Consider the following 22,578-nt stretch of genomic DNA (forward strand, 5'->3'; position numbering starts at 1 on the left):
AATGAAAAACCTTGGCTTTCACTATATAAAAATATGAAACCACTTATACTCAAGGCCACCTTTAACAAAATCGTGATTAGTAACTAGTCTGCCCATTAGGTTCTATGAAACCCTTTGCTTCTCATCTAGGTCCATGTCTCCAGCCTGGCCCTATGTTACGGCCATCTGAAGAGGTTTTTTTTAAAGCTCTTCTTGTCCTACTGCACTCCTGACCAATTTAATCACAACTGGTCAAGTGGGACACAAACATCAGTAATTTTAAAGCTCCCAGGTGATTTCAGTGGATGACTGAAATTAAGAAACTCCTATTTTTCAAACATCTGATTACTTTGCTACACTGGAGTGCTGGACCCCAACTACAGAATTTCTGATTCAGTAGGTCTGGGGTAGGGCCAAGGATTAGCCTTTCTAACAACTTCCCAAGTAATGCTTATGCACCGATGCACCTGCTCCAGAGACCACATTTTAAAATCCCCTCCCCTGGGGCTGCTTTGAGGGGCCTGGCCACCTGGGAGTTGCCTGCCCTATGCCAATCTGTTAAGTGCACTGAATGGCTGCTAGTATATAACAAGGTGGAGGAAACTGTATTTATAGGAATTCCTGCCAGGAAGAGTATGTGTTAGTGGTGTACATAAGGGATACGAGGGTAAAGTGCTTGGGGCATGCCATCAATAGATGTGGTAGAATTGCCTTCCGAGGAAAGTGGGTCTGTATTGCCCAGTGGGATTTGTGAGTTAGGAATCAGAACCAAATTGCTGGTCTAGAAAATAGTCCTCCTCTGCTTTTACACCACAGAGCTTTCAGCCTTCCCTCTTTATAAATATTGGAAAACATCTATAAAATTGTTTGAAAGGTGCCATATATTGACCTGTCCCAGGCACCCACATGCCTTTGTCCAGCCCTGTCGCCCTCCACAGCAGAGTGCTGTCTGAAGCCTCATGGGGCTTTGCCTCTCTAACTGAGCCTCTGTATCCATATTTCCTTTGCTGGGATGTGTCCCTCAACTTGGGTGACTGAATTCTACCTGAGGTCTGTCCCCATTGGTGAGAAAAGTCACTGTCTGGAGACAGAGCTAGCCTCCCACTGTGCAGAACCATGGTGCTGGGACAATTTGTGAATCATGGAGTCTTCAAGCTGCTTCTCCTTCCCTCAGAGCATCTGGGGAAACTGTAGGATATTGAAGGCCTCATATTGTGTGAGCTCCATGTGGACACTTATATTTTCAGATATAGAAAAGACATATGCATTATGCACTACTGAGTCAATGTTTCTGCAGGGCTCAGTCAGGGCAGCATTTGTATCTGTCATCTATTGCTACCCAACAGGCTGTCCCCAAACTCGGGAGCCTAAAAGAAGAATTTACGCTGTCTAATGAGTCCGTGGGTTAGAAATTTTGGGCTGGGCTCAGCTAGGTGGTTTTTCTTCCAGTCTCACCTAAGTCACTCATGCAGCTGTGGTCACCTGGCATTTCAACTGGGACCTTGATGTGTGCTGTCACTGGACCACCCTCTGCCTGCAGTCTTTTGCCTACGTGGAGGCAGGGACAGTCCAAGAGGGCGATGGTGGAAGCTGCATGGCCTCTTGAGACCTGGCCTTTGGAACTACTGCCACACCCCTCCTGCCACATTTGATTGGTCCCAACCCGGAGTTAAGGATTGGGGAAACAGACTCCTCTCTTGAAGGGAGGAGCTGACAATATTGTGGCCATGTTTAGTACACTACTGTTTAGTACTTAGGCTTTTCTTTTCTTTTCTTTATTTTTTTAAGTGTATTTTGTTGATTATGTTGTTACAGTAGTCCCATTTTTACCCCATGTGCTCCCTTCAGCCCAGTACCCCCCTCCCTCCAGCAACCCCACGCCCCTTAGTTCATGTCCATATCTCATGCATATAGGTTCTTTGGCTTCACCCTTTCCTATATTATTCTTAACTTCCCCCTGTCCATTTTGCATCTAGCAATTATGCTTCTTGGTCCCTGCACCATTTCCCCATTTCTCCCCCTTCCCTCTCACAGCTGATAACCCTCCAAATGATCCCCATACCTATGATTCTGTTTCTATTCTGGTTTGCTTAGTTGGATTTTGTTTTTATTTTTTAGATTCAGTTGTTTATAGTTGTGAGTTTGTTGTCATTTTAGTGTTCATAGTTTTTATTTTATTTTTCTTAAATAAGTCCCTTTAACATTTCATATAGTGACTTGGTGATAATGAACTCTTTTAGCTCTACCTTGTCTGAGAAGCACTTTACCTGCCCTTCCATTCTAAATGATAGCTTTGCTGAATAGAGTAATCTTGGTTGTAGGTCCTTGCTTTTCATCACCTTGAATGCTTCTTGCCAGTCCCTTCTTGCCTGCAAAGTTTCTTTTGAGAAATCAGCTGATAGTCTTATAGGCACCCCTTTGTAGGTAACTCTCTGCTTTTCTCTTGCTGCTTTTAAGATTCTCTCTTTATTTTTCACTTTTGGCATTTTAATTATGATGTGTCTTGCTGTGGTCTTCCTTAGGTCTAGCTTGTTTGGGACTCTGTGCTTCCTGGGCTTGTATGTCTATTTCCTTCGCCAAATTTGGGAAGTTTTCCTTCATTATTTTTTCACATAGGCTTTCAATTTCTTACTCTTACTCTTCTTCTGGCACCCCTATGATTTGGATGTTGGCACGTTTAAAGTTGTCCCAGAGGTTCCTAAGCCTCTCCTCATTTTTTTCAATTCTTGTTTCCTCATTCTGTATTGGTTGACTTTTTTTCTTCCTTATGTTCCATCATTGATTTGAACCATGGTTTCCTTCTCTTCAGCTTTGGTTTTGTGTGGATTTTCCTTCGTTTCACTTAGCCTAGCCTTCACTTCTTCCCTTATGCATCTGCTGTACTCAAGCACATCTGTCAAGCCTGTGAGCATCTTTATCACCAGTGTTTTTGAATTCTGCATCTGTTCGGTTGGCTATCTCCTCATCTGTTAGGTTGGTTATCCCCTCGTCGCTTAGTTTTCCCACTGGAACCTTGATCCGTTCCCCCTTTTGGGCCATATTTCTCTTTCTCCTTCTCCTCCTGTGTTTGTTTGCCTCTTTTTCTTAGGCAGAGCTGTCACTCCTGTTATGTTGTAACGGGCGGAGCCTTAGGGATTCTTCAATACAGGGCAACCCGTTTCACAACGTTGTGGCACTGTGTGTGTGGGGGAGGGGTCCAGGAGGGAACAATGCCGCTTGCTCAGCACTTGCCCCTTTTCCAGACACTTCTCCCACTTTTTTATGGGACTGGCACCTCTCTAGCTGCTGCCCTGGCCATTGTTCCCAGAGTGGGTGGGTCTGCGGATGTTCTAGGTCTGTGGGGGCCCTTTAAATAAGCGGACTCTGCTGAGAGACCAGCAGTTTCTTCCTCTGCCCCAACCCCCATTGGTTTGCACATTCAGAAGCAATGAGGCTTGATTTTCCCCTGGGGCTGGGACCATGAGCTGTGTGGTCTGGTCAGGAGCTGGGAACGCTCCTCAGGTGTCCCTTCCTACTGTTTAAAATGTGTGCCTGCGCTTTCTACTGGCCTGCCGCCACCGCCGCTGCATCCACACTGCGTCTTCTCTACCCAGCTCCATCCCTCCCACCTGTCTGGATGAGTATTTCTTCTTTATATCTTTGTTTGTTGGACTTCCATGCAGCTTGATTTTCTGGAACTTTGGGTTGTCTCTAGTTTTGAGGTAGTTGTATTCCTTCTTAGTTGTGGAAGGAGACCCAGTGTGTCTGTCTAGGCCTCCATCTTGGCTGGAAGTCTCTCTTCCGGCTTTTCTTTGCAGTCTAGATATTAGGTTGAAGTTTGGTCAAGATATTAATAGTGAATAATACCTTGGCCACTCTACACAGAACCTGTGAGGGAGACAACTGGTCTTTTGGAAAAGCTTCCTATTCAGAGATCTTTTGATTATGGTGTATGCCAGGTTGGAGCTGCTAACCTCTTATTAATACCATGACATCAGCAGGGGAGGACAGCTGACCCTCAGATTCTGAGTGTAGACAGCTCTGCAGCTTCTTGGGTTTATATCATAGCACCTCTGGTTGAGCACCTTCTCCTGGAGAATGTGGTGAGGCTGCATGCTTTGGGAGAGAGAAAAAGGAGGAAACCAACCTCTATGGATTGTCAGGTACTTTGATTTACATTTGTTGTTTTACTCAATCCCAAGAGGAAACACAGTACTCTTCAATATGAAGAAACTGAAGCTGAAGTCAGTAGCCTTGGGAGATTCCACTACTGCATGTGGCAGACACCACCATGCAGGTTTTCTTATCAGGGGCATTCAAGGACCACCCCATAAACTCAAGTCAAAATGGATCTCCAAAGGCATTAAGAACGTAATTTGGTATGGCCTTCCAGACTGCTCTCCTATAAGTGACTTTAAACTCAAGCAGAGGGACAGGCTACTAGCCAGCACTTTGATTCTGAAAAAGGTCTCATCATGCAGTTCCTCTGAAAAAGCTGGGCTGCCTGCTGCCAGACTGCTTCCAGGAATCTAGTGTCTACTGCACCTTTCAGGTCCCAGAAACCTCAAAGACTTGGAGCTTTTCCTCAATGGACTAGAGTACAGAGAAGGACCCTAATGTGCATTTGCCCCTAAAGGCAGTCACCACCTGGATTGGGGCAGGGGCAGACTAAACATGACTCCAGGGGAAGGTGGAGGAATGAACTGAACAAACATCTCCTGGGCATGAGCACTTTTTCTTTAATCCTCACCTGAGGACATGCTCATTTATATTAGAGAGAGGAGAAGGGGGAGAGAAGGAGAGAAGCATCATGTGAGAGAGTAACATTGCATGGGCCCTGACTGGGAACTGAACCTGCAACCCAGGCATGTGCCTTGACTGGAATCTAACCTTTGACCTTTTGGTTTACAGGATGATGGTCCAACCGAGTCCCACCACCCAGGGCATGAGCATGTGCACTTTTAACTTTGCTTTCCCAACACTGAAACCTGGAAGCTAGGGAATATCGGTGATTTGTGGGTGGTCACAATCTCATGGAGTGACCAGACTAGGATTCAAACCTAGATCTTTCTGATTTTAAAATCAATGCCCTTTCCACCAACATTTATCCCAACATACCTTGAATGTTAAAATCTATAAATTAAAGAAAATCACTTTGGTTTTCAGAGTTTAGAATAACAAGCTGTTGTGTCTGAGAAAAAGACAACAAACTGTCCCAGCACTTGCCTGGAGGTGTTCCTGTCTGTCTGGGATGTTCACAGCCACAGGCCCGATCTCTCCTTTTGATTGGCAGCCTTTGTACTATTGTCAGAAATAGAAACAATTCTTCCAGCCCTGCTGTTTCTCCTTGGGTTTCTTACTGTCCCTCAGATTATTCCTTTCAGGTATTCAAACCTGTAAGAAGTCAAGAGAAAAAAGCGTTTTGTTTCTTTCTTGATCTATTACTTGGAGAAGGACATTTTTTGATACCAGAATATGGCCATGTTTATCCAATCTGCAAAAAATCCTATCCTGCCACCTATTAAGGAGTTTTTCTTTTTGTTTTCTTCTTTTGTTCTAAGGGAACAGTGGAAGAGTGATCAAATAGATAATATGCTTTGGATGAAAATTATAAAAGAGTGAGATATATACTGTTTGACTTTAATGTTTGTTTTCTTTTTCTAAGTTGGCATTAGAGAAACCAAAAATATATGTAAACAGATGGAAAGGCAGGGATCTATTAGAGGGGATTGCAAACAAACAATGTTAAAAGGCTATGTAAACCCTTGTTACAGCATTTCGACTATGATTAATGGTATTGTTTTCTTTTTGGAAAATACTGTTTAGCTCTCTTTTCCACTTAATGTCTATTGCTGGGTTGGACTTTTGTTCTCTGTTGTTATTTGAAAATGTTTATAGCTTTGAAATCTTCTCCATAGAGAATTCTGCTAAAACTAGAGGGAGAAAACCCATGGGGATTAAGTAATTCCCTATTTATTATGAATTTATTATTATTCCTTCTTATTGCCCTAAAATTAACTTTGTGTACCTATAACTTCTTGAGTCTTAAGGGATATTTGACACACATTGTTGATGCATGGATGAAAAGTGTTTCTGCCACTCACTCCCATTTCCTGCCCTGAACACTCATAAATGAAAAATACCGTATACAAGTTTTGCCACACAAAGTCATTTAGCATTCAGGAAATTAACATGAATGCTAATTTTCAAGAATTTCTATTTCACTTTAGCCTTTTTAGACTGGACATTAAACTTAGTGATTTTATATCCAGATACATCTCTTTTTAGAAGCAGTAAAATTCTAAAATGTAGAAATAGAGTTGTTGTTTTTATTTTAAATGTGTAGATGGGCGTGGGATTGCTTCCCTGGGATAATTCATTCACTGTTGTGGAAGAATGTGAAGTACAGACCTGGGGGGGTATGTCTTACAAGAAATATATTTTCTTACAATGTTTTAGAGTGCTATATTTTCTTGTATGATTTCATGAGGAAAATTGTGGATTGTATCAACTATGATTGTCCTGATGCCAATCTCATAAGCAGTCATCATTCTAGGTTTATGTCTAACTTCCAGTGTGAGTTCAGGTAGGGATAGAAGACTTATTTTAGAATATTTTAACATTCACTTAAAAGGTACTTAAGCAATCATCAATTAACACATTATATTTTATTTCAAGATATAAACGTGGTTGTATTTCTTGTACTATGTTTACCATTGTCCTATTGTGCAATATTAACTTGAACTTTACCAAAATGAGTCTTTTAGGTTAGCAAAGAAGTTGTGACTCCTGATTCTCAAAAACAGCATACATAGCTTTGAGGTAATCTCTATTTGTTGACTTAGTCTTCTACATTTCTTAGAATTCATCTAATCTATGTCTAGGTTACTTATGTACTAAGATACTGATCAGGGCTGAAAGTCCTTCAAGAAGAAGGGCTTGTTTCTGATTCATCCTCCAGCTATGTATCTACTATAGTACCAGGTACATAGTAGCCACCCAATAAACACTGGGTGAACTGACTGAAACTGTACCTTAACCATTCTACTGGGTCTTAGAGGCCTTTGGAGGAGTCATAGTTCCACGTTAGTTCTCCGTCTAAGAATCTGTGTGTGAGTGTACATGCAGGTGGAAGGGGTTGGCAGACATTTGTCCAAGGGCTGATGATAATTCCCCCCACATATCTGAAACATTCTGTGTCTTCTGTTTGGACCACCAGCTGGTTCCAGTGACCCCTTTCTTGTCCTTGGCCGAGCTTGCCACGTTCTCCTGAATTGAATCTAGACTTAGGATTTAGAGTGAGGAGCTAAGCCGCCCAGACACTGGAGAAATGGTTCCCAGGAGATACTTCCTTTCATGAATCCTTCTGCTGGGATGCTCTTAGCTGAGCAAGGTTTCCAAACAGCATGGGGAACTTTAATTTCTAGGTATACCAACACAGCCTAAATATACTAGATAATGTTACTGTTGTTGCCATTGTTTTTCTATCTTGCATAAGAACATTGGGGTGAAAAACTAGTTCCTCTTGGCACTGGACCAGCTTTGGTATAAACTAGGAAGAGGAGTGAAAAGGCGGGACAAGTTAAGTCCTGGCTAATATATCACATCTCGTCGTTTTTCTTTCATGACCTTACTGCTGCATCTCCATCCCAGACCTCTTTCATGATTTCAAAAAGTACAATGTGACCTGGGCATATGTTCTATATATTCTAGCAAATGTTAACTTTGGCTTTTTTTCTAGTGGCAAGTAAAATCAGGTAGACCTAGACTGTCTTGTCCGTCTGTCTATCTATCTATAAAGAAGACAATAGGCCTTTCTTCTCTCAGCAGAGAGGCAAGGAAAGCAGAGTTGTAGAAGCCAGAGACTTTGAAAGGCAGTTGGTAACAACTGCTTAAAAAGTTAAGATGAGCTTAGAGGGTTTGAAAATTGGGACGTTTTTGAAGGAGAAAGACTCACTGATGTTTCCTTTAGTAAACATGCACAGACTCAAATCTTCAGGCATTACCTTCAGTATCATTCTTCTGAGAGAAGTTTCTCACTCCCTGGGCTGGGTTAGCTACCTCCACAGCTGGTAGTTCCCTGTGATAACATACAAATATAATGTAATTTTATATTCATATAAAAGGGAGTTTATAAATATGAAATTACATACATCTGTATTTACTTGTATATTTATATGTTATCCAGCCTAAGTTGGAAACTTAAAAAAGCAACCTTGTCTTATTATTATATCCTTCTCTTAGTATATGCTTAAAATAGTAAATGGAAGAATAAATACTGAGGCTAAAGATTGGAGAAATCAACAAGGGGAGGGGGTGAGAGGAGGGGTCATATGGGAATGTAATAGACAAATGAGGGAGGTGTTCCATGATTCCTAGAATCATGGGTCTCTTTCTGGGGGTTGGGTGGTTTAAGTTTGTGGGAACAGTGCTGGTATTAGGGACCTTAGTACCTCTTCACAGAGTTCTTCCTTCTGGCTTTATGTAACTTCTACTTACTGGTTCTGGTCTTGTCCTCCAGAATGAGCTGATGCATAAGTTATTTTAAAGCCTGTAAGGTTGATGGCCAACTGGTAACAGAAATTGGTGTTTTGTTTTGCTTTTTAGCAGAGATGTGATATCTTGGATGATATATAAAAAAATAAAGACCAATTCTAGACACAAAGTACTATATAGATTAATGAAAACATAAAAGTGTCCCAAGAATTAAAAACAATATTCTCCAGGTTTCGGGTACAAATGACTTTAAAGTGTCCTATGGATATTTGTCAGGAGGGCCTTCATACCATACTGAAACGAGTGAAAAAAATTTAATTATTTTTGTTGTTGTTGAGATACAGCTGGTGGAAGCATACTGCTTTTACTAATTCCATCAGAGATGAGATTTTTTTTTAAGTTTGTAAAATCTTAAAAAGGCACAGCTATTACAAATATTTGCTATGTAAATTTAGTAAGGAGTAAGAAAACATGAAAATTAAAGGAACCCAGAACTTTAAAAAAGAATAGTTAAGTCAACATGTCCACCCCCATGTATAAGCAGAATTAGTCTCCAAAATGTGCCCAGTGAAAAGCAATTATATTTCAAATTTTGACAATAGAAACACAATGGTCAAGGAGAGTGTTTAATGAGCCTTAGAAAGTATGCTAATATTGCTTTCAAAAATTCAATCCTCCTGTGATGGATCACTTTATTGCACACTGTTGGCCATTTAAATCTCAAGGGTGAAAGGGTTCTGTGTATATTATTGGTTATAAAGACAGAGATATCTCAACTTTCCTTTTAGTGAGTGAATTTATAAAGCACCTTCTTTATAGACAGTCTAAAGTACTCCAGAAAAATGTTTTCTATATATTAGTACTTTATAAACTGTTCTAATAAGCTTAAAATTAATGTCAGAACTTTATCACACTCGGCCTTCCAATTTCCTTTTTATTCTCCTCTATTTTTATGTGCAAAACAATTGGTAGTCTCTCATTATTTGTAATAGATTATAAAGGTAAAGACTATATGAAAACTAGACCAATCATTGGGTTAGCTATAATAATGTTTTCTGCTTTTTCTTGCGTAAATAAGTAGCCTGCCTGCCTGCATGCTAGCCTTTCTTCTTTGTTTTATTATACAAACTTTTAAAAATCATTTTTATTTTCAATTACAGTTGAAATACATTATTATATTAGTTTCAAGTGTACACTCTAGCAATTAGACATTATGTAACTTACTAAATGATCATCCTGATAAATGTTGCACCCATCTGACACCGCTCACAGTTATTAGAATATTATTGACTATATTCCTTGGGCTGTGTTTTACAGCCCCATGACTGTTCTGTAACAACCAATTTGTATTGTACCTCTTAATCCCTTCACCTTTTTCATCTATCCCTTTAATCCCCCTCCCATTTGGCGATTGTCAAAATGTTCTATGTATCTATATGTCTACTTCTGTTCTGCTTATTTGTTTATTTTGTTTTTAATCTAAAAGATTCAATTTTTATAGAAATATATTTATTGCCACTTTATTCTTCATGTTTTTTATGTCTTCTTAAAGAAGAAAAAATTAAATGAGTTTATCACCATTAAACCAGTATTACATAAAATGCTAAAGGGTCTTCTTTAAGAAGAAGAAGAAGAAGAAGAAAAGATAAAAAAATTATTATATACAATTTTGAAGGCATTATTTTAGGTTCAAAATGAAAACTTTAGCATGATGCATTTTTTTCTGGTTAATAGCATCACAACATACAGCTCCATGATATATATATACATTCCCCCCCACCTCCTGGAAGGAATTATGTGAATCTGAAGGTTATCTGTGTTACACAACAGGTTATAGGCAGTAGCTAAACTAAAATGTAGAAGTTCCAATTCTAGTTCATATGCTTTAACCATTATACGACAAGCTCCTACATTGAGTTGATAAAATATTTCCCCAATCTTCTCTGATGCTTTCCTTCCTAGGGAACCCACCAAGGCCCATCCTTGCAAGTAACATGTCCATGAAATTCAAAAGCCTGCTGTCATTGTCTCCACAGATGCCTGAAACTTTGGCATTGAACAGTAATGGACACAGAATAATTGGTAAAATATTGGGTAATAGACCAAACTGTAATCCCAGTGTCATGTAAAATAAGGAAAACTTTCAATTTCAAATTCTTGCCTCCATGCATACAGTATGATGCCTCCAAATGAGTAATTGTTTAAGTTCAAGCATTTTGTTAATATTACTACTGTTCCTAATGCACCTCTCTCTGAATGCTGTTTCAGCGATAAGCACTTTGTCACTGACTTGATGCTGAATTGTTTTATAGTGCTATGATTCTAAAGAGAATGTACCAATTGAAGAAAGACTAACAACAACAAAAACACCAGTTACTTCCATTGAGCCAAGTGTTATATATTTAGTTGTGCATGTATTGCATGTGTTTATTGAAATGGCACCTCTACTGAACAACCTCTTTTTCTGGTGTTCATAACCTGAAAGTTAATATATACTGGCCTGAAATCAATATGAATAATAAGTAGCATAATACTACTGGTGAATACGATCCATTCAATATGAGATGACATCAGGCCCAGCCTCCCCATAGTCCTCTGAATGGTGACATTGGATAAGAAAGCAGGCCAGTGGGGAGTATGCTTGAAGTGTAATGCATTTCCTGCTATTGATAGAGAAATGAAGTTGTGTCTAAGCCCTGCCTAACAGACAAAACCATCCTCCCAGCATTCTTAGGGTACAAAGACCGTTTGTTCTGTTCATCTCCCTTTGCGTAACTAAATGAAGGTCTACCAGACTTCTCTCCTGAAATACTTTCCAAGCTATGTCTCATGCACCGTCAACCAGATCTTGACCCTTGCTCCAGGCAGCTCAGATAATGTCCATGAGGTCGTCTGGTAAACTGAAGTGACATGTTGTTAGACAGCTCTGCAGAGGTGGTTTTTGAACCTATTCAATAGGAGAGCATAGTGTAGGAGGAGAGCATTTTCAGGGAAAAGGTAACTCCTTGGCTGGCAGGAGATTTCTCACTGACTGACCTTAATTAACTCTGATGTCACATGAAAAGGAGCTGTGCATGGGTACAGGTCATTGGGAGGGTAGGTTCCTGATGGTAGCCTGGTGACAGGCCTAATGATAAATGAATGTGCTCTTTTAAACCATGACCCTCTGAGAAGCCAGTGTCAAGTAAAAAGCTCAGAGAGGTATACTGAAGATGAGCCTCCTTGTAAACAGTGACAGTAGGAATGTCGATGTTATTAGAGTATTTTTTTCTTGGTAAACATCTCAAACCACACAGATTTTTTTCTTTTAAATAACTTTTATAAAGTTTAAGGAAAAATGAGTAAAGTCAATAACCCATGCCTGGATGGAATGAATACTGTCCAAATTCTGATTATTTTAGACGTTGCTCATTTTAGAAGCTCATTGTGCCATGTCCTTTGTGCCATGTGTGGCAAAAGCTATTCGTGGATTTTGTGCCCAACGATTAAAACATGAGTTGTAAAACAGCTTTAGAACAAACTGCAGCAGAATTATTTAAATGAACATATCTATAGAGTGGTAGCAATGCTAACTGCTGAAATTAAACATTTAAAATAATTTTTAACTTTTATTTTTTTTACACTTGAATTTAAGAAATAAATGTTATATACATGATTACTTTAGATTTTCTACTAAGGCATGGAGACAAGACACTTCACCTTTCAAATCTGAAGATTTGTGGGATCACCTAAAATAGCAACAACTCTAAAGCAAGAAGCCAGTGAATTCTTTTGTGTGGGTCCATGTGGTAAAATAGTGAGTTTAACATAATGTAAAGATGTCAAGGAAAATAGCAAATCCCTGGCATTAGCAACTTTCTACAAATAAAATGTACAGGGTGGGGCAAAACTAGGTTTACACTTCTGAGTACGCAAATAGTTTACTCTTGTATTATTATTTATTATTATATTATTTTTTTATACGAACAACTGTAAACAGACTTTTGCCCCACCCTGTGTTGTTGCTGGGCAGCAGCCACCTGGACACTCAGTGCTCCGGCGGCCCTGAAGATCAGTAACACAGTTTCTCTCACCTAAAATGTCTTATTTGTTCATTTAAAAGTAAAAAATAATCTTACCGACATAAGGGATCACTCGGCAGTAAGTCCGAGCTTTCTGCTATTGTCCAATAAAAGTCCACTTCTAAATCCCAGCCTATACGCTTTTTCTAGGCCTAAAAGAAGAAAGAATATGATTAATACACACACACACACACACACACACACACACACACCCAAAAAACCTCTTTCATTTCTACACCCACCTCCTCACTACACCCAAAACAAACTTGATGTTTTCACAAAGAGAAAAGTGTGCATATTGTTAGGTAGGTACATATGTGTGCATGTATCTGTGTAAACATTCTTTCCTTTCTCTAGGTGCTTCCTTGATTTCAGGCCATATGATTAGGGGGAAAAAATAACATTTTGTAAACTGATGTCATGGTTAATTGTGGCATTCAAGCTGTGATGCTGCTGTGCAGGTTCCCATGCCTGTCCCATCTTTGATTTAGTCTGTTGGTATATGGAATAATGAGCCCTGCGGTCTTTCTCCATCATCCCATTAGTGAAAGAAAAACACACATATAAAGTCCTCCTTTACTTACGGCCCTGTTGTTCATTAGTGCATTCAGTTATCATGTATATTTCATAATATCTGATAAATACTTCAATAGAGGTGCAATACAGAGATTAAGGCCAAGATGTAACTTTTTATTAAGTGCTGGAGGCCTACTGGAATCAGCATCTCAAACAAAAATTTTGATAGTTTCTGGATATTTGGTTTACCTGCAATTGCATTCTTAACCTTTCTTCCCCCCTTGTCACCAACCAAAAAAATTATACGAGATTTAGTCTGAGACTTAACCTTTTAATAAGCTACATCTTGGGGAAAGAATATCTTTTATTATGAATTACATCTAATTAACCTCACACAACCTTGGTAGAGGCTCATGATCTTAAAATCAAATTTTAGAAACATGATACTTGGGAATTTATGTTTAGATAAAGAGGTCATTTATCACATAGGATTATGCACTATTGGAAACATGGTATGTTAAATCAAAGACAGATGCATCTCATTAGAAATAAATTTAATACACAAAGCTTTGTGTTAAAAACAAATAAATTAGAAATCAGTTATTTTAATATAAAAGGAACACAGGCAGTTTCTTCAGAGAGCTCTCACAACATAATTTTCAATGTGACTCTGTTAAAATTCAAAATATACAATTAGAAGTGATTTAAAATTAACACTAAACTAAATTTATAAAAACATTGTGATTCGTGGGGGAACAGTGAGTTTTTTGCAGTATGTTTGTAAAGTCCATAATACGTAAATAGTAATGTTATTGATCATGAAGGAAAAATTATTTCTCTAAAATCAGCCTTGTAAAGCTTTGAGCTGGAAAAACAACTAGCATGAAATCTAACCCTGATGGAGTCATATGTGACAACAAACTTCAAAACAGCTTGATAGTCTAAGCCTTCACTTTAACTCTGTGATTCCTTTAAGTCATGAGGTTTTCTGTTTTGTTTTTATTAATGGCTTTTTTGAGATAAAACTTACATACCATAAAACTCACTGTTTTAAATAGTATAATTTGGTGGTTTTTAATATATTCACTGACTTATGCATCCCTCACCAGTGTCTGATTTAAAACATTTTCATCACCTTGAAAAGAAACCCCATGCCTACTATTAGTCACTTTCCATTCAGTTCCCTCTTTCCCCAGCACCAGTCTGCTTTCTGTCCCTGCAGATTTGCCTATTCCGAACATTTAATATAATGGAAGCATAAAATCAGTATCCTTTTGTGACTGGCTTCTTTTACTTAGCATAATGTTTTCCTTTTTCCAGCAAGAAAGATTTATTTTCTCACAGTGCCAGAAACTGGACATCCAAGGTGTAAGGAAGTGTGATTTCTCTGGGTCCCTCTCTCTTCGGCTTGTGGATGGCTGCCTTCTCACTGTGCCCTCCTGTGGCCTTTCTTCCGAGTGCACTAGAAGAACGTTTTCAGCAGCCATCCAGGCTGTAGCATGTGTCAGCACTACATTCCCTTTACTGCCAAACAGTGTTCCATTGTGTGACTGTTCTACCTTTTGTTTATCCATTTCTCATCAGTGGACATTTGGGTTGTTTCCCCTCTTTGGCTATTATGAGTGACGTTGTGATGGACAGGTTTCTATGCAGACATATGTATTTAGTTCTCTTCGGTAGATGCTTAGGAGCAGAGTTCCTGGGTCACACGTTTAACCTACGTTTTACCATCTGAGGAACTGCTGTACTGTTTTCCAAAGTGATTGCACTATTTTATAATCCCACCAGTAATGTATGAGGGCTCTGACTTCTCCACATCCTCACTAACACTTGTTATTGTCTGTCTCTTTTATTTAAGCTGTCTTAGTGGGAGTGAAGTAGTATCTCACTGTGGTTTTGATTTGCATCTTCCCGATGACTACAATAAGCATGTGCTTATTGGCCATTTATATATCTTCATTGGGAAAATGTCTATTGAGATCCTTTGCCCATTTTTGAAATTGAGTTATTTGTCTTTTTATCGATCATAAGTACCTTTAGAATGTGATTTCTAACTTGTACATTTGGTATCAATTCCTGTGATTTCAGAATCAGAATTTTTAGGCTGGAAGGGATTGTAAGAATCTAAGTCCATCCCCCACTGTTGACAGATGAAGAATCTTAGGCTTAAAATGATGTGTCCATGGTCACAACAGAGCTAGTTAGCAGCAGAGCTGGGGAGGTTAATGACTAAATAAAAAATGGAAACACGGACTTTTCTTGATTTGTATTTGAATAAGGCCTCTGTCAATGCAGTAGAGACAAAGGGGTAGCATCTGGATGAAGTGGAACTAAGGTACGTGTCTTGAAGTGGCATTCAACTAAAAACATTGATGTAAGAGGGCAACAATGATTGGTTGCCTCCCTGTGCGCCCCATGTGCCCTAACAAGGAATCAAAGTGGCAACCTTTCGCTTTGCGAGGTGATGCCCAACCAACTGAGCCACACCAATCAGGGCTCTTTGTGTACTTTCAGTCAGACTTTACATAAGAGTCTTCTCTCAGCCTTAAAATGGTGAGCTGTGTGTGGTTCCTCATGACCTATAGGGGGAGTTCACTCTTTTCGGAACCTGCACAATAACTTTGAAGAATGAGCCTCAATATCCCGATATAAGGAAATCTCTTTGCCCCTAAAAATTATATTGTAGTTGACTTGGATGAAAACAATAGTTCACAGACCACCTAGTTCACTGAGAGGACAACAATTCTTTTAAATCAGACTTCTAGGCTACCATGGCAAACAGGACAGTTTTGATTTCTATCTGAGCTTCACAATAGGGGAGTCATTGTAAAATTGTAGCACTCCACCCTTGGAAATGAGGTAGTCTGTGGATTTGTTTCTGAATGGGCAGTGTGACTCCAAGCTACTTACTGAGAAGCGCAAACTGAGTTATATGTGGTGTGAAGGTGAATGCGTACATGGACATGTACATAATTATGTCTTTATATACGAGTATATCACTCCTGAGACGGAGAACGTATCTGACATGCTGTAGGTACTCAAAACATGTTAAGTCTTCATTACTGAAGCAGGTTTGTGGACATTAAAATGCCTCAAATAAATGTTTTAAGGCCTAATGTCATTTCAAAGCATTTGAAGAATAAATATTTCACTTTCCTTCTTCCTTATTAGTTTTCCTGTTAAACTGTGTCTTGCCACCTCCATTAATCTTTACGAGACACTAGTTTCCTATTAACTGAGGAATGGTGATGTACTCAGGGTCCAGTTTCTTGGAAATGCAGTTTCCTCCTGCTTCTCCTTTTCTTGGTTTTAATCAATTACTTTTATCTAGCTTCCTTATTCCAAGTGCAAAATTAATTGATGTCAGTGGAGATAAATTACATAGCAAAAAATTTTTCGTAGCCTTTCCCCCCTAAACTTTCCAACTACCCTATTTTTGTCTCGGTGTCTTATTTAGTCACTCAGCTGTGTCATCTTCCCTTGGTCGGAGGCTGGAACGGGAGTGAAGAAAGGAAGGTGCAGATGGCATATTCTTCAAGGGATCTTCTCTCTACTGGCATTTGGGTGGTCCTTTAAGGTCAAAATTTCTCTCTCATTAGGGTTAGGATTACTGGTGTTCTAGACTGCTGATAAAGAAAGATTCATATGACTGGGAAACCAAAGCAGCAGGCAGTGGGAATGACCCATGCCATAGAAAGGGAGGCCTCTTCCCCACGGCCGCTCCTAGATGAGAAAGTCTTCACAAAAACCCACAGATTACCTGCCAGTAATGCTAGAATTTTCCTCAGGAAGCTGTGCTGGATCTTTTCCAAACACGAACAATTGTTCAGCTAAATCCCCAAAGTTCTGTGCCATAAAGAAGGGCAGAAATCATTTGGCCTGGACATTGCTCAGGGCAAGTGTTATCAATTGCTGGCTGTGGCTTTAGAGAAACCTAGTGTTCCCATGGGTCACTGGTTTGGAGCCTGATGTTGCCTCAGGGAAGCCAAAAATATGAGAGAAGTATAAAAGGCCTTCCTAGGTGCCTGAATGGGTTGACCTGTTCTATGAGGTTATGCAGTAGAACAGTTGTATCCATATGAAACAGTGATTTTGATTTAAATTAGTTCATATTGAATCATTTTTTCTAGTAGTAATTTGGTACCAGGACCTATTATATAAAAAAGTCACTTTTAAAATATTAATTTATATCACCAACAACACTAGAAAAGCAGAAAATGTTCATTTAATATCTTTGCAATTACATGCCACACAAAATATTCTCAGACAGACGTGGGAGGGGAGAAATTCCTCTAGATGTCAGTGACAGTGGGTGTCTGCTACATTCCAGGCAGCATGACCACCACCTAGATGACACAGCACTGAATCCACACACAGTACCTGTGAGAGAGATTGTGGGTTTCCCAGTTTTACAAATAAATAATGCCAAAAGCCACACTGTGAGTAAATGGAGAAACTAAGCTTCAAGTGCAGATCTTTAACTGAGTCTAGTTTTTATTTATTTATTTAGATATTAGGATGCAAGAGAAACACTAGAGAGCACTGCTAGACTTAACTGTGGAAATAGACATGTGTATTTCATCTCTCAAGTCTGATCCAATATTACTGTAAAACCTGGAGGACTGTCCAGCTCAATCTCCCACTTTGAAATCCATGCATAAACCAATTTTTAAGTAAAAAATGTTCCCTAAGATTGGCTCTAAATCCTTAAGTTTCCTCCCTCCCAGAATATCTTTCCTCCCTCCCCCAACCATTATCCTTGCCAATCTTGGGGCTTTTACTCAGCCTTGCAGCTGCCTCAGCTGGAAGAGGAGGAGGAACATAAGAGGAGGAGGGTGTGGGAAAGCAGAGAAGAAGGAGGTGGAGAGGTCTTTATTGAGATCCATCCTGGTTAGTCAGTGAGCTTCAGGGAAGAATCAACCTCTGTCGTACCAGTGGCTCAAATAGCTGTGAAACTGGGACTGGTAATGGAAAGTCAGAGATCCAAGGTTATCCAGTCCAGTGTCTGATTTTCCGGAGAAGAGAACTGAGCAGTGGAGACAGGAGTGAGTTGTCTAGGCTTACACAGCCAGTCAATAGGATGGGTGTTATTACTGTGTAGTATAGAGATGGGTAGATTTTAAGGCACTTTTGCAGAGCTTATTTTATTGTCTTAAACCAGTCATGAAATATGCTTGTCAAATATCACATAAGTGCGGGCAGTTCCCATTTTTCTGTTCAACGACAGAAGGAACTTGGAGATTATGTAAGACAAACCAAATGGCTTCCAAAACTGATTTTGGTTCTAGAATTAGTTTTCCAAATGAGGATACTAGTTCAGAAAGAAAATGACTTGCCCAAAATATTATGGTTTAACTAATGACTGAGCTATGTCTAGAACCCAGGAAAATTTCTGTTTTGTATTCAGAAAAAAAATCACACATGCTGTTTATACAGATGACCTACACTGGTGTCAGAACTATATTTTGGGTGACACTGACATTTTATCCTGAGAGTTTTTAATAAGTTACTACTGTCAATATAAGAAACATCCAGACCTACAGAGAATTTTTATGAGTTTATTTGAGCCAAACTGACAACAACTTCCATGAAGCAAAACCTCAATGGAATGAGAAAATGCTCCAGAGAATGGCAGGTTTTTTTGGTGTATTTATACATTAGAATCAAAGGAAGAGATGTAAAAGGGATTACATGAAATCCATTGGTGGTAGATTAAGGGGTAGGAGAAAGCAAAACGGGGAATTCTCTGGGATTGGATGAAAAGTAAAACAGACACATACCTCTTTCACATTGGTGGGTGCAGGAAGGTTAATAGTTAACATTTACAGCACAGAGAGATGGTATGTGGTGAATAAGATAAGGGGGTGGGGGTTCAGTGGTTTCTGCTTTAGTGTGGTTAGTGCCCTGAGGGGTTTGGAATGGGAGACTACTCTGACCTTTCAAAGGTATGCGATGTTAATTGCAAAAAGACAATAGACGGGCTCACTTACAGTTAAGAATGATGTTTGTCAAGGAAGATACCAACCTGGGACGTGACTACCTGCCATGACCCACTTTTAGTTAGGAATTATGATGTTCAGACCATCTATGTGGTCACTTTCAGTGTCTGAGTTTGTAAGGCCACTATGCAAGCCCCTCCCTGAACTTGTCGGGGTTAGTATGTGACCCCCTTTTTCATCCACACTCCGTAGTTTTAATGTAGTTGCATATTGAACCATGTATGAATCTATTAATGTTCTAAATTAATGGGCTTTGGATATTATTTATATTTAGCATAAAAGGATATATAATATTCATGGGTAAGACTTGGACTAGAAAAAAAATAGTGAATTGAGAAAAATTTGTTTTAGCTGAACCTTTCTGCATATGAAAGTAAGTTAAAGATGAAAAGTCACCTTTATGGAAAGATATAACTTTAAAAAACACATGAGAGGGCAATTTGTAAATAATACATTTCAAAAATTTATTTTCCAGGATCTAGTTCAGGTTCAAAATTTAAAGGCCCTGAACTGAGTTTGAAAGGCATCCAGCACGTCATGCAAGCAGGCAAGACACTGTACATCAAATGCAGGTAAGTGACTGTTAGCTTGGCGATGATCTGCTGCCCTTCCTAAGGTGGAGTAGAAAGGTCACCTCTCACAGGGGAAAGGTAGAGATTTCAGTGGTCTCTTGTGATTCATACAGTGCAAACTACATGTGTCTTGCTTTACGTGGAGGTAATTCACCTCCTGAAGAGACTCACTCACTCGAGGGTAAACAGGGGAAGGAAGCCCTGAACATTTTTGCACCTTTATTCTGAGCTGTTTAAAAGCTGTTGTAAATTTAGCATTGCTTTTCTGTAAAGAAAATGACTGACTAGGCTTCAGAAAGGACCTCAGAACAGTGCTTCCCAATGAGATGAGTGCCTAGGAGCTGGCGCCATCCCTAACTGTGTTTTGTTTTCTTTCCTGTGATTGCAGGGGAAAAGCAGACCATTCGTGGTCTTTGCCTGAAACAGTGAGTAAGGATAGCAAAAGGCTGAGCATAACGAAATCTGCCTGTGGAAGGAACGGCAAACAGTTCTGCAGCACTTTGACCCTGACCACGGCCCAGGCAAACCACACTGGCTTCTATAGCTGCAAATACCTATCTATACCTGCTTCAAAGAACAAGCAAACAGAATCTAAAATCTATATATTTATTAATGGTAAGACTTATATTTTCTACATTCTGTTTTTTTATAGCTTCTTAGAGGGTCATAAACTTACCCTGATCCCTTGGAAAGGGGGCTATCCCAGAGAATGGGAATGAAAGGGGCCAGGGAAGAGGTTTTAGCCTAGTTGTAGAAATTTTTAGAATGCATTTTTAATGCATTTCTTGAGTGTCCATTTCAACTAGAATTTTCATGGGCCAGTTGGTCAATTGTATGCTCCCTGAAAGAAGAGATTCTTGTCTAATTTGTTCAGAAAATAGAATCGTGTCTGGCACATAGAATAAATAAATGGAAAGAATTTAGTTCTATCTCTTAATTACTGAGAAGCTCAAAACAGAGTACAAGATTTTTTTGTCCTTTAACACAACTGCATTCTTTCATACATTAGAGTTGTAAAATATTGTTCTTTCTACTAAGTTCATAAATGTAACATTCCTAATTTTTCTTGAATGCTACAAAATTGGTTTCAGTTGGTGACGTTGTATGATTTCATGTTCCTTAAGCAAGTTTTATAATGATATAAGAGCTGGCATGTGCCTTTATATAGGAAAAAGAGAAAAATGTACAAATGAATCATTTTTTGGTTATAATTTTTATGATACTATTTTTTCTTAGAGAATGAAAAATAAATTAATATTTAGAGGGAAGAAGTGCAAAATTCTTAAATGTAAATTGACAACAGAAATGGATCCCTGAAGAAGAATAAGGAAGAAGGCCTGTTATTTCACTCTTTCTTGGAAGGGATTTTTTTTAAATTGAGGTTCTGGAGAACATAAAGCAAAATTAGTAGGCACCTTAGACACAAAAGCGAATTATAAAACAAAACAAAACAAAACAATCAAACATACCTATCAGTCGCCTAAATACACATTGTGTATACATCCAGGTGAGCTAAAGAACTGGATCCTTGCATTGGAGACAGTACCATAGAATTGCGTTTTGGTGGAAATCTTTTGACTTTTTGAAATAAGGCAACTAGATAATTTTTAATGGAACATAATATGTAATTAACAGGTTCAGGATTAGCCTTAGGAGGCAATGGAACAGTTGTGTGATATGAACAGTAATATCCTTTTACCTCTTATCAGCCTGATTTAGACCGAGCCACTATTCTGTCCCTGCTCCTCCAAACTCCTATTTTAACATTTTGCAATTTCCAGGGGCATAGGTAACTGGAGGAGACACCATCTTCCTAGTAGTTTGTCAATGTAGATAGGAATGCAATCATCCCACTTAAAAACAGGAAGAAGTAGGCCAGGGATCTTTGCTGAGGGAAGTGAGCCCACTTCTACAGGAGGGAGGGGCAGGTGGCAGGCAGGAGAGTGGGAAGCTAGGCATCTAGGCAGCCAGGCAGCCAGGCAGGGTGGAGAAGGTGCAGAATAAAGGAGAGACTTTCAGAGATTTACTTTTATAGCTCCAGGAGAAAGCAGACACAAAGTGGTGGTAAAAGTTATCTGTTCTCTTTCTCTAGTTCCACAGTCCTTATGCTCTTTCTGGCACTTGTGGAGGACAAAACACTTAATCCCTGTCTTTCTAGAGGAGTGTGTAAAATTCCTTCATGCTAAAATTTTCATAAAATTATCTCCTATGGGTGTATCAGAATCTGGCTTGCAGTCAAATACTTAAATAAATAAAAGAAGGCCATCTTTTCTCTCTCTGTCTCTGTCTCTCTCAAAAATAACATTCAGCTCTTTTGGTCTTTAACTACTATATTGTTCAGCAGACTACATGGGTTTCTGGAGCAAGGAGGCAGGTTGGGTAGCAACCATCTTCAATCCCCTTTGATAATAGAGGAGAAACTTAGCTACTTAGAATTATTTCCATTTCAGCTATACAACAAAGCAACCACTACTCTGGGTGTCAAATCAATTGTTAGCCTAAGCCCAGTGGAGGCCAGGCCCATGTCTGTTTAAATTACTTTAATCTGCAATGTGCCTCCCTGGTACAGTGCCTGGCATATAGTAAGAATTCAGTAATATTCATTAAACAAATAGAGGAAGGGATTAACAGGGCTGTGTATAACACTCTATTGAAATTGAAATTGAGGATAAATTGCAGGGTAAGGAGAAAGTGCCATAACTAATTATTGATGTCTGTTGTGAGATTGGGAGGGAGAATAGTGACCATTGGATCATGTATTTATCAGGTCTGCTTGCTTGTAGTAGTCCACAAACATTAGCATAAAGTTACAGGTCCAGGTGTCTCAAAACTCCTGCACAGTCTGGTTAGACACTAGGAAATGGTCTTTGTCAAAGACCATGTTCTTGGAGAAGGAAGGATTGTGAAATGCATTTATTGTGTACCATGGACATTACTATGGAACATGTATAAGTACTCTGACTATTATATGAGTTC

The 22,578-nt window shown here is 39.2% G+C and overlaps 1 protein-coding gene across 2 annotated transcripts in view; it reads left to right on the forward strand.

Moving 5' to 3' along the window:
* Positions 1 to 22,578, forward strand: part of FLT1 (fms related receptor tyrosine kinase 1) — a 194,360-nt gene that overhangs the window by 8,474 nt on the left and 163,308 nt on the right. For both annotated transcript variants that reach the window (XM_090273753.1, XM_090273754.1), the window contains exons 2-3: positions 19,506 to 19,602; positions 19,991 to 20,217. In XM_090273753.1, the coding sequence (XP_090129879.1) occupies positions 19,506 to 19,602; positions 19,991 to 20,217 (324 nt within the window). The remainder of the gene's footprint in view (positions 1 to 19,505; positions 19,603 to 19,990; positions 20,218 to 22,578) is intronic.

This window comes from Furipterus horrens, unplaced genomic scaffold (assembly GCF_987537825.1).
Source record: "Furipterus horrens unplaced genomic scaffold, mFurHor1.1.pri manual_scaffold_4, whole genome shotgun sequence".
In the NCBI taxonomy this organism is placed as follows: Eukaryota; Metazoa; Chordata; class Mammalia; order Chiroptera; family Furipteridae; genus Furipterus; species Furipterus horrens.